Below are 12,344 nucleotides of genomic sequence, written 5' to 3'. Positions count from 1 at the left end.
TTTTAAATATGCTTTATACAGGTATTCCTTGGTTAACATAACATTCTTTCTAAAAAGTGTTGCACTAACTGAAAATGTGTAGTGACTTTTATAAAATAATCTCACAGAAAAACAAAACATAATAACTTGTAAACATTTTTCCCTAACTGGTGAATACAGTAGTATAAAAAATTAAAATGTGTTACTTGAGGAATACCTGAATCACAAAATCGCTTATGCCTTTCTTAAAAAAAATCGTAAATGAAACCAGTTAAAAGGCTTCAAGTACTGGTGTTACTATTTACATATTGTTTATAACTACTGTACATTCATGTGGCTGAGACTTAGTAAAATTACTTAGCATCTTTTTTGTACCATCCCCAAAAAGCAAAGTAGCATATCCTTGCTACCAGCTTAGCATGGCAGTGATGAGTTAAGTACTCTTCATATATTGAAGAAAAACTTCCCGTGTTAGTGGCTGAAATATATGGTGAAAATTCTACATGTGGTCACCTTTGCAGGGAGTTCCACACATAGTTATCCTCCAAAAGCTTAAGGGGATGAGATAAAAAATATACAGTACTGTATATTCATACAGTATATGTTGAGAGCACGAGCACTCAGTTGTACTCTTATCAACGCTATATATAAACTTGAAGGTGGCTTTATCTGTACAATGCATGACAGAGGTTATGATATGCTTTCCCAAGTTGTTTTATAAGACATTCCATTTTCCTCAAGGATCTAACAACTGGGCAACTCAATGTGAGTCTTAATACCACTGACTACAGTACACTCATAATCTCTACAATACTGTACTTTCTTCTACACCACTGTATATCACTCCATACTGTAGTTAAAATAATTTTATCACATTCCATCATCAATCCATTTCCTGCACAGAACATATTCTAAAATTTATATTGACCACCTTGAAAAACCTCATGAACAATAATTAAAATTGGCCTGTAACAAAGAACTTAATGTTTCTCCAAATGTTATGTCTTCTATGAGGTCAAGCTGAGTCTTTACTGTACATGACAAAATGCATGTAAATGATAGAAACAGGCACACAGGGTTTTTTTTTTACAAGTCAACAGTATCCTACAGATTTATGTTACATATCAGATGCATTTCTGTTCAACTAATAAATTCACTGAATAAAAGGAGAATACCTTTGTGCAATTATAAACCACACAGTGTTTCTCTAATACTATACATGCACTGGATATTATCATTTCATCTGTAAATATTGGAGCACAGTATGCCAAACTGTTAATACAGTAAAAAAAAAAAAAACCAATTCAAAACAATAGGGGCTCTGGCCCTTACAAATTATAAGGGACACCTTTTCCTATTGGAAAAACAAACAAAACAACAAAACTTTTCCATTATCTGCCCCAATGCAAATTAAAAAATTTCTAAGTACAGTACCAGATTTAGGGTTATCAGACATAATGGCCCAAACATTGGGCAATGGTAAAAAACAAGTGGAAAAAACTTGCGCAAAAGACCATAGACCCTTACCGACTGTCCGACACATGTACAGTGACCCCTCGTTTAACGAACGCCTCGGTTAACGAAATTTCGGTTAACGAACTGCCTTCCATAAGGATCTTCAATTCGGTTAACGAACAAAAATTCGGTTAACGAATTTCTTACGAACAGACCTCAACATGTTTTCGCTTGCACTGGCCGGGCAACCAGCTTTAGTATCAGTCCGCCAATACATTAATCGGTTCTAGGGCTTAAATTCCTAACTATTTTAGTAAATATCAAGAAGTTTATACTATTCAATAATTTTAAAACTTTAATATTCAATTTTTTAGTCATTTTAACAATTATTGAACATAATTGAAGGTAAAGTGACTAGTTTAAAGCGCAGCATCCAGCCTCTTAACACAGCAAACAGGCGTTAGTCTCTCTCTGTTTTCACTGGAGGTAACATCTTGCTTGAGACTCTCTTCAACTAAACGCTGTTTTTCTGTGTTTCCAAGCAAATTATTGGTCATTTTGAAATATATTTTACATATTGACAATATATAATGCAGTGCAGAGTTGATTTAAAGAAAATAATCTTGAAATACACCAAGAGAACTAAAATTTTATGGGTGAAATGGTGCCATGGGGTGACTTCTCTTCCACCCCAATGCCTTCTCTTCTTCCTTCTCCTCCACCCCCATTGTAATTCCCATCATCATCATCATCCAGGAGCCTTCTACATACACACCTCAAAGTAAGTGAACTTTTTTACCATTTTTGTTGAATTTAGGAAATTTTCGGTGACCTGGAACCAATTACCCAAAAACCCATTGAAACAATGGTTTCGGTTAACGAACGACCTTCTGGAACGGATTGAGTTCGTTAACCGAGGGGTCACTGTATACCGTACATATTTACACTAAGGAAGGTGGTCGCATCCCATGGCGACATGTGCATCATATGTACAGTAATATTCGTAAATGTCTCTCATAATTCAAAACTTCACCAAATATTACAAAAATTGTAATATATATATATCATAATACTGTATTTCAAAAAGTCTCTCACATTTAAAAAAATTATAAATACAGTACAGGTATTACAAAATTTGTAACAACAAACATTACGAGTGATTTTGAATTAGGAGAGTAAGAATTATGAGGTTTTTACTGTACGGTAAGTAAAATATTGCGTAACTTCACATGAAGTAACTGAGGGAGGATTCTTCTAATAAAACTATTCTCATGATGATTTTTTAACCTTAATTAAAAAAAAAAAATATCTAGTTTTACTTAGGTCGTAAAACATATCTTTAATAAAAATACAACCAGCAAACCATAAAACTGTACTACTACAGCATTATGTCCCAACTACAAAATTTAAAACATAAAAATAAATGATTTAGCTTTGAAAATAAATCTGCATCCACACCTTATGCTTACATCATATATCATCTACAGTACTTAGTAGTATTCATATCCAAGCTGAGCTTTAAACCTTTACTTCACTTTTCTCTTCCATGTCTCATTAATAAATTCCTTTTCTTCTGCAGTTTTTAAAGCCTTAACATTTACTACTCTAGAAATTCCTGAATTAGTGCCAACAAAAATCCAAGTATGGGCACCTATGTTGTTATTCCAAGCAACAGAAGTGGCTGCCATCATTGGATAACATGCCACAGGACCAGGCTGCATACTATCTGAACGTTTACGTTCTGACATTTCAACATCTGGAATACAGGAGAAGTTTTCATTGTCTTGATCTGAGAACACAAGGCCATAATTTTCATAGGTCTCCAAATATGATCGTGGCCATTCTATATAAGAGGCTGGACAAAGGCCATCTTCCTCCAGTGAATCTTTTTCTTCTTGTCTTGGTCGTGGCTTTTTATGCTTCTTGGAAACTTTAGCTTGAGAATTTTCTGCAGTACCCAACTTTGAATCCTGACAAACACGAAGAGAGACTGGGGTAGTTTTTGAAATATTTTGCAAGCGTACTGATAATAATGGAACCTTGCGTTTTGATGGATATTTATCATTTTCGTAATTCCTGAAAAGCTGTTGCTGTATAGTGATCATCACTTCCCCAGAGGAATCTCCCTGTACTATTGCATTGAGCCAGTCAGAACCAGCAAGAGACCAAACAGGTGCATTGGAGGAAAGTACATTACGAGATTGTATACCAAAGAACCCATTTTCACGGAAACAGGTGTTTGTGTTTGTAAGCCCATAAACATCATCAAATGAAACAAAGCACCCAGCCCAATGAGGTAGCCAAACCGCATCTAACACCAACCCTTTACGTGCTATAGAGAGTGGCATGTCCGTGTTTTCTAAATCCCAGAACTTATAAGTGCGGTCATTACCTCCACTTACCAGGTTTCGTCCTCCAGTAGTAGGACAAAATGCTACAACAGAACAGACACCATTATGTGCAGGAAAAGAATTCACAGGATAAAAGGTGAAATTTCCCTGGACATCTTTGACCATTATTAAAGGAGATGTACTACTCATATCCCAAATGCACACAACACCAGTTGAAAAAGCTCCTGCAATATATGAATGCCCTTTCCCACGACACCAATCAACTTTGAGACACTGAGCTTCATCTTTGTACATTTTACCTGGACTTAGGGTTACCTTTGGTAATACCTTATATATTCTACAAGAGTCTGAAAAGTTCAGGTTACTGGGGTGTGGGATAGCAAATATTCGTATAGTTCCATCAGAACAAGCTGCAGCTAAAAGACCCAATCTTGATAAAGTGCCTTTCTCCATAGGAGCATCATCTTGAAAATCATAAGTACCTGATGGGCACCAAACAAGTGACCATACATTTCCAAAGTCATGTGCTATGCCCAACAGGAATTTGGGTGGGATTTCTGCATTTTCATTTGAACAAGACAACTCCCAGATTTGTATAAGTCCTTCATGGGTGGCTGATTTAAGAATGTGATATTTAGTTTGAGGGGAAGAGAGAGAGGACAGAGCCAAATGCTGTGTATCTGAACTAAGAGACACAGAGGAAGGCTGTGGGCACCAAGCAGAGGCTACCACTGGTCCACCACAGAACATGGCATACCCTTTTCCCTGTACTATTCCATTCAGTTGGTTCAGTTGCTGCCATGCTTCCACTGGTTTATTTTTGTCACTAGTAACCATCTGCATTTTAAACTTAGGGCTACATTCAACTGAGGGTAAATACTTTCTGTCATATTGCAAATTAAGTGTGGTCCAATCTTTTCTTAATATACATAAATCTGAAAAAAGATTATCTGAAATGGTCTCATTCAAAAAGTCCAGTGTCCACTTCAAAGCATATGGGAATGGCTTTAGTTGTCCACTTGTTACTCTTATGTAAGGTTTCTGTACTTTCCAAGTGTCATCTTCTTCTTCGTCTGTTGTCTCAAAATCACTTCCTTCAAAGGATCCTGCAACTACATCAGTGTGATTCGAAGTTAAGTGATTCAGCATTTCATCTTCCACGACTGATACGAACTCACAAATACTACATGTGAATGTTTTCCCAGACGTTGAATGAGGACAATCCTGATAGTGCTTGTTTCCCTTGTATATCGCTGTAAATGTATAGGTGCATCCTTCATTAGTACACTCAGCTTTCCCATTAACATCAATATCAGCTTCCCATTTCTTAGTACATTCTTCAGGGATACTCATATCAGGCTTTGTATAAAACTGTGAAAGATTAAATTGTTTTTGATAATCATCTTCAGTATCAGAAATGTCACTTCCACACACCCCAGTTTTATTGGATCCCCAAACTTGCAACCTAGCATTACAATTTGCTGCTGCCTTACGCCTTGGCCTTAGTCCAGAGTCTGTTATGTCAACATTCTTTTTGGGTTCTTCAAGTTTCTCAGAGTGTTTTTTTCTCATGTGAAGATCTAAGTAATAATATCTTATTTGCTTGTAACATATTTTACATTTTGAGTTCAGATCCTCACTCTTAACTCCGCAGGCTAAAATATGTCTCGTGTACCCTAAAAGAGACCGAAATTCATTTAAGCATGTCATGCATTTGAGTCTTTTAATTGTTTTTATTGTAGTGCTCAATATATTTTTAACCTCATCATCAGTGAAATCTTGATTCTCTCCATTAGGTCTTGCTAAGCCATTGTGTTCAAGCTGAGAATGTGATCTGAAGAGTATTGGCGATTCACACAAAATGCCACACTTGCCACACTTTACTTCTCCCTCTAGTTGACTTAAGTCAGAATCTATTTCCTTCTTCTGGTTTAAACCTGAAGAGCGATTTTTCCTTTTTCTGCCACGTTTTGCACCACAAGGTACTGGTGAAACCCGTTCTCTATCTATTTCGGTTTTTTGGGCATTACCTACATCTGGCACAGATACACTTGTATGTGGTTCATCCTCTGGTACTGTCGACAAGGCATCACCTGTTATATCTCTGCTCTCCAGCATATTTTCTTTGGATTTCAATTTATCAACTGGTTGGCATGGAGCATTTCCCACTTCTTCCCTTTCTTCGAGGTCCTCTGTAACACCACATAATTCTAATAAACTATTTTTTGAAACTGAGGAATCTTTGAATTTGGGGGATTTTATAGTTGATCGGACCAAGAATTTAGACCCACTATTAGTTTTACTTCGAAGTGAAGTGGAATCGGTCACTACACCAGTCCACCAATCTTTAAGTTTCAGCTTCCTACCACCACGTGACACATGCTCAACTTTTTCTACAAGCTCTGAATCCTCAATATCTTTTGCAATATTCCTACCAGAATGGCTCCTGGGTTTTTTTCTCACAGGTTCCCAAGTTTCTGTAATGTTTTCCAAATTCTGGTCATAAGCACGAACTGTAGGTGACACAGGATTAACAGTGGAAATTGATGACTTTTCCTTTGTTTCACCCTCTTTCAGGAATGGAATGGGTTTACTCTCAGATGTATCATTCATATCCAAATTATTTTCTTGTGAAGACATTATCTGATCACATCTTTTAGTTCCTTCATCAAATGTTGCTGTTACACCAATAGACCTCTTATCAACTTGAAAAGGTAACTCACATTCAGCTGTATCGAGACAGTTACCATTATTACCACTGTGATAAGAAACTTCTTCCAAATCACAGTTACTGACAAATGAATAAGTCTTATCCTTTACTGAAGAAGCACCCTTCCATTTTCTCCTTCCTCTTCCTCTTCTCCTTCCTCGACCTCTACCTCTACCTCTAGATGAAATTTTGGTTGCTTCACAGTCCTGGGAATTTACAACTGTGCAGGCAATACTACCTACATAGTTAATTCCAGATAATACTGTAATTTCATTTTCATCTTTACTCCCATTATTACCATGTACAACTGATGGGCATCCACAACTATCTTCATTGATTTGCAAAATTTGCGGAGAATTGAAACTATGTTCATTATTTTCTAATGAACAAGTCTTTGGTATATTGGGTGTATCATGCACCCGATCATCCATTTTTTTATCATAAAATATTTCTGATTGGTTTTCTTGTGTGTCTATTTCAGAGGACAAATTTTGACTTAAAGAAAGTGGATCAATGTCAGAATGCGTTACATCTACTTCATCAGTTATCGTTTCTCTTCTTTTAATCTCGACTGATAACCCTCTATTATCCTCCAAATCCATTTCTGTTGTGTGCATTCCACTACCTGATTCATCAAGTACATCTGGCACAATTAACTGCAAATTATTCAGCTTAACATTTGCATGTATGCCTTCTTTTATGGTCGTATGTTCCATCTCTGTCACGGCAAATTCATTTTCTTTTTCCGACTTCATATCCCATAGATGAGGATCAACTGATTCTTTTCCTAATGTCACATCCTTACTTTTTGTACTGGAGACCCTTTCTTTGGCAACATTTGTCTCCTCTGACATTTCATACAAACCAGGTGCATTAACTGCATCAGATATTGCATCTTTAACACCAACATACTTTTTGTAAGAATCTTTGGTAATCTCGTTACTTCTAGCTCCACCCATCCACTGTATGGCTGTAATATCCTCTGGTACAGGCAATTTCTTAGCATTTAAATCATTATTTTCTTTTTTTACAGTATCTTGCCCTATGCATGAATCTGCTTTTTTCTCTCTGAATATTTTTCCATTCACTGACTTATCTACAGATTGCTTTGTGTTTCTGATTTCACCCAATATTTCTTCATTCTCTGCATCTGTAACATGCATGTTTCCTGTAGCATTTGTATTCTCACATTGTGTTCCAAGAATAGCTTCACCTTCTGGCATCTTGGGAAACCACACGTGTCTTTCCTCAGAATCACTACCACTGTCTTCAAATATTGTTGAGCCATATATATCATTTTCATCTTCACAGGGATTTGAATGTTCACTGTCTACTGATAATGAACTTTCTGTTTTAGTGTTCTTTTGTACCACAGGCTCAGATTCTGTCATACCAGTATGTATGTCACTGCTGTCGGGAATTGACCTGGGATCTGAGACATGACTACACTGTAAACTTTCAGTTTTAAGTTTCAACACCTGCTGATCTACATCTGAACATGAAATCTGTTGCTGCTGTTGCATTCCCATTAAATGATTTGGTATCTCATCATTTACCTGATTTTCAACTTGAGAGATTTCCTGACACTGATTTTGAGGAAATTTGTCAACACACTCAGAAAAATCTTCAGTTTGGATTTGCACACTTACATGGCTTACAGAGGTGGCAGATGATGAGTACGATGTCACCTGGTCAGTCATATTTCGAGATGAATCTATGGAAGCCAAAGGCCTAGCAGTATGATTTAAACTTGTGTTAAGGATGGACTGCAGGAAAACTGGATTATTACTTGTAAAAGTTCCAGTTGATGGGTCAAATTCACCCAATATCTGAGGTATAATAAGTTCAGGTAAGGGAACACCAATATCGTTCAAACTAAAATTGGCAGAACTAGTTGTGGGTTGGGTAGTCATTAGTGGTCCCTGTTGTGGTAACTGCACCACCTGCTGAAGAGTTACCATTGGCTGGCAAATTACCGGAGTGTCTTCATATGGTAACTCCATTGACTTTTGATGTGTGTGTTTTCCTGGTAGCTGAAGTGCATTAGATTCTGACACCTGTGTTGCATTCTGCAATATTTCTGTTGATTTCAGAGGTAGTTGCATTTTCTGCATCTGCTGAGATTTAGGTAAAATTTCATAACTTGTATGTGACTTAGGACAAGACTGACTGAAAGTTTTATTAAGTACCATGGCATCATTATCAGAAATCAATGCAATTTCCGTATCACATTCTTCAGAATCAACTGATGATAACATCTTGCCTGATGCTGAAACGTTTTCATTTGAAATTAATGTTATTTTCTTTTGAGGTTCCTGGGGGTTTAATGATGTTGCTGATAACATTTTGAGAGGCACCTGAGATGGCATATGGGCTTCAACTGATACAAGATGAGATGTAGAGGAAGATTGTTGAGGTAAAATGGTTGTACCTGTACCAAGGAGTGCAGTTGATGTATGGAAGGGAGATGAAAAAGATTGACAATGTGCTGTAGTCTGGATTGAAAATGATGACGGGTGGTGGTCAGTTGCTTCTACCGGACTGGGTGTTGATACCTGGCAAGATCTGGCTGATACACAGTGGTGTGTAAGTGATGTAAATGATGACTGGTGAGATGTAACTGATGTAGGATGGCATACAGGTGCTGTAAAATGAGGAACTGGTGATGATGAGTGAGGGGGTGGTGATGCTAGTGGTGGTGTTGAAGGTGCATGTACTGCTGGTTGTAGATTTAGTGACTCCTGGTAAATTGGTGGAGATTGTGGGTGTGCTAATGATACTGGTTGAGCTGTGAGTGATACTGGTTGAATTGCTGGTGATGATGGTTGAGTTGTTGGCAATGATGGTTGTGTTGTCAGTGTCAATGGTTGTGTTGTTGGTGACATTGGTTGAGTTGTCGATGACAATGGTTGAGTTGTCGATGAAAAAGGTTGTGTTGTTGGTGATGGGTGTGCTGTTGGTGATGGTGGGTGCGCTGCTAGAGATGGTGGGTGTGGTGATAGGGGGTGTGCTGTTGGTGATGGGGGGTGTGCTGTTGGTGATGGTGGGTGTGCTGTTGGTGATGGTGGGTTTTCTGCTAGTGATGGTGGGTGTGCTGTTGGTGAGTGTGCTGTTGGCAATGGTGGGTGTGCTGTTGGCAATGGTGGGTGTGCTGTTGGTGATGGTGGGGTGTGCTGTTGGTGATGGTGGGTGTGCTGTTGGTGATGGTGGGTTTTCTGCTAGTGATGGTGGGTGTGCTGTTGGCAATGGTGGGTGTGCAATGGTGGGTGTGTTGTTGGCAATGGTGTGCTGTGTGCTGTTGATGGTGGGTGTGCTGTTGGTGATGGTGGGTGTGCTGTTGGTGATGGTGGGTGTGGTGATGGTGGGTGTGGTGATGGTGGGTGTGGTGATGGTGGGTGTGGTGATGGTGGGTGTGTTGTTGGTGATGGGGCTTGTGGTGTGGATAATTTGCTATAAGATGTTTGTGTTTGTAGCTGTGGTGGTGTTTCTGTGCAACGAGTTGGTGACGTCTGGTAAAGAACTGTGTTTTCTGGGCAAGATTTTAGCAGTTTGTTATTATGTGAAGTTGGTGCTTGTTGAAGACCTGGAGATGAATGGCACACTGACACTAATTCCTGGTTAGGTACTGTAGAGATTTTGTCACAAGGTATGAGAGATGTGTAACTTAACAAAAATTTTCCATCCTCTCTCTCCTGTGAAGTGAAAGGCAGTGGAATTTGCCTTGGACTTCCATGAAGTTCTCTAGGTAATGAGTTAGTCTTACAAGAATTTATGTATTCTTTTTCTTGTGGTGCCTCTTGCATCCTACTCTCATCTTTAGTAGGGCACACATTTATTGTAGTAGTAGAGTCTGATTTATTTCTCTCTGAGCTACAAACTACAAATGCTTCATAATGTGACTGGGAAGTAGTTTGGGAGCTGGTACCTGCTTCACTAGCTGCTGGGTTACATTTTGTGATCGATACACTTGATTCATCGTCCCCCTTTGAAAAATGGTTATTTTCATCACATCCTGGTATAGATATCCCTTGTAGGGTTGTCATGGACAGATTACGTCCTTTGCTCAACTTGCAAATTGTAGTACCCGATCTAAATGATTCACATTTTAAAGAGCCTTGATCGGATTGGCCTGACTGAGGACTCCGAGTAAATACCTGAACCGAAGGAGATAAAGCCGATATTTTTTCCCTGGCAATTTCATTTTTCAAAGTTAAATTTGGTTGAACAGTATGGGTTGGAACAGGTTTTATATTCATATGACTGGGGAAGTTTGCTGATTCTGAAAATGTGTCATTCTGTATCAATGAAGACAATGACTTATGATGTGATTTCAACATAACAGTCACTGACACTGGAAGAGAAAGTTTACCGACTGCAGATGGGGAAGGGTGTGATCTTGGTACAACACAAGTTTCTGAATTACCACAAGGTCGAGATGGTTGTAGATTAGGCATGGCACTAAAAGGCCTAGGAGGTCTTTCACCTGATGTCAAAGGTGTAATTGTCACTGTAGCACCACCATTGATTACTGTTTCACCATTATCTTCTGGAGTGGTCATGACTGATAATGTAGCTATTGATGTCTGACTTATTGGGGCCACACTGTGAGCACGTGGAGGCATGCAAGCTTCTGTCTGTATGTATGAGAGTGCTAGAGTTTCGGATGCTTCTGTTACAGCACGGCATCTGTTTGCACGAGAATAAGTTTTAACTACCTTTGAAGGTTCAATGCTGGGTATAGTTTCACTCAACTCCCATGGGTTTAGATTTTTTCTCTTCCTATTAAATGATTTACTACTCAGAATTTCTCTGCTTGGAGGAGACCCCATTTCAACAGTTTTTAGATGTCTTTTCATTGCTGTTTCTTTTAACTTCTGCAAAGATGAAATTTTTGATATGGATGAGGAATTAACTGAGTGACTTTCTACTAGTCTTTGTTGCTGGTTACTGGAAGATGAAGCATCTGAACAAAGTGTTTCTGGAATTGAAGTTCCATGAGAGAATATTCCCATCTTCACTGACATTTCACTGTGTGAAGTACTTGGGCTAACAATTGCTTCACTCTCAGTGGACATCAAATTACTAAGATCTCCCAGTTCCAGGGAACTATCTGTACGTTTAGCAATATGAACATGTTCATCACTTGTGTTCTCTTCAGCAATATGGGTATGATCGTTTTGATAAGATCCTGATGAAGACGACCTTCTGTTTGAAGAAATTAAATTGGTTGGACGAGGATTTAAGAAGTTTTTATCATCTTTAAACTTTTTGGAATCTCCAAGCTTCCGAGACTCCTCAATTAATCTGGCTGCCTGTTCAATTTTCTTTTGAGCTGCTACTTCCCGTTGTTTTAATGCCTCCTCTTTTTCCCGCAATGCCATTTCTTGTTCGTGTAAAGCACGCCAAGTGCGTTCTTGAGCTTCTTCCTCTTGTTGTTTCACTGCTTCTTCAGCTCTTTCAAGCTGCTGTGCTTTTTCTGCTAATTGTCGTTTTTTAATGCGAACTGGAGCAGCAAAGAATCCTTCTTCTTCTTCCTCCCATATACCTCCAGATACAGACGGGATTACATTACTAGGATCAAAATGTGAATTGTCTGGCATACTATGCCGCTCAAAAACTGGTGTTTTTTCTTTTTTTACAGTACGGCCTTGGTAAGGAGGACTTTGAACTCTCCTTAATGGTCGCCCTCCTTGAGGATAAATCTCTGTCTTGATACAAGACCTTGGACAAGAACGCATTCCAGGAGAACGGCGAACCCTTGGTTCATGATTTTGATGTCTTCCATCTTCCTCACTTTCATCACTAGTATACCCAGTAGTATATGAGATTTTAGGACCAAATTTTCTATT

The 12,344-nt window shown here is 38.5% G+C and overlaps 1 protein-coding gene across 1 annotated transcript; it reads right to left on the bottom strand.

The window, feature by feature from the left end:
• Positions 1 to 2,246: 2,246 nt before the first annotated feature.
• Positions 2,247 to 9,633, bottom strand: LOC121867959. The gene has a single exon (XM_042368127.1). It carries the CDS (start codon positions 9,378 to 9,380, stop codon positions 2,961 to 2,963), a length of 6,420 nt encoding a protein of 2,139 aa, XP_042224061.1. The 5' UTR covers positions 9,381 to 9,633; the 3' UTR covers positions 2,247 to 2,960.
• Positions 9,634 to 12,344: the final 2,711 nt, after the last annotated feature.

Source organism: Homarus americanus, unplaced genomic scaffold (assembly GCF_018991925.1).
Source record: "Homarus americanus isolate GMGI-L3 unplaced genomic scaffold, GMGI_Hamer_2.0 scaffold37032, whole genome shotgun sequence".
Classification (NCBI taxonomy): Eukaryota; Metazoa; Arthropoda; class Malacostraca; order Decapoda; family Nephropidae; genus Homarus; species Homarus americanus.
The sequence above is the reverse complement of the archived record's forward strand: the minus strand, read 5'-3'. Positions and strand labels throughout refer to the sequence as shown.

Bases quoted from the DNA above. Each gene is read 5' to 3' on its own strand.
- LOC121867959 (XM_042368127.1), bottom strand. From the start codon at position 9,380: ATGTCACCAACAACACAACCATTGACACTGACAACACAACCATCATTG.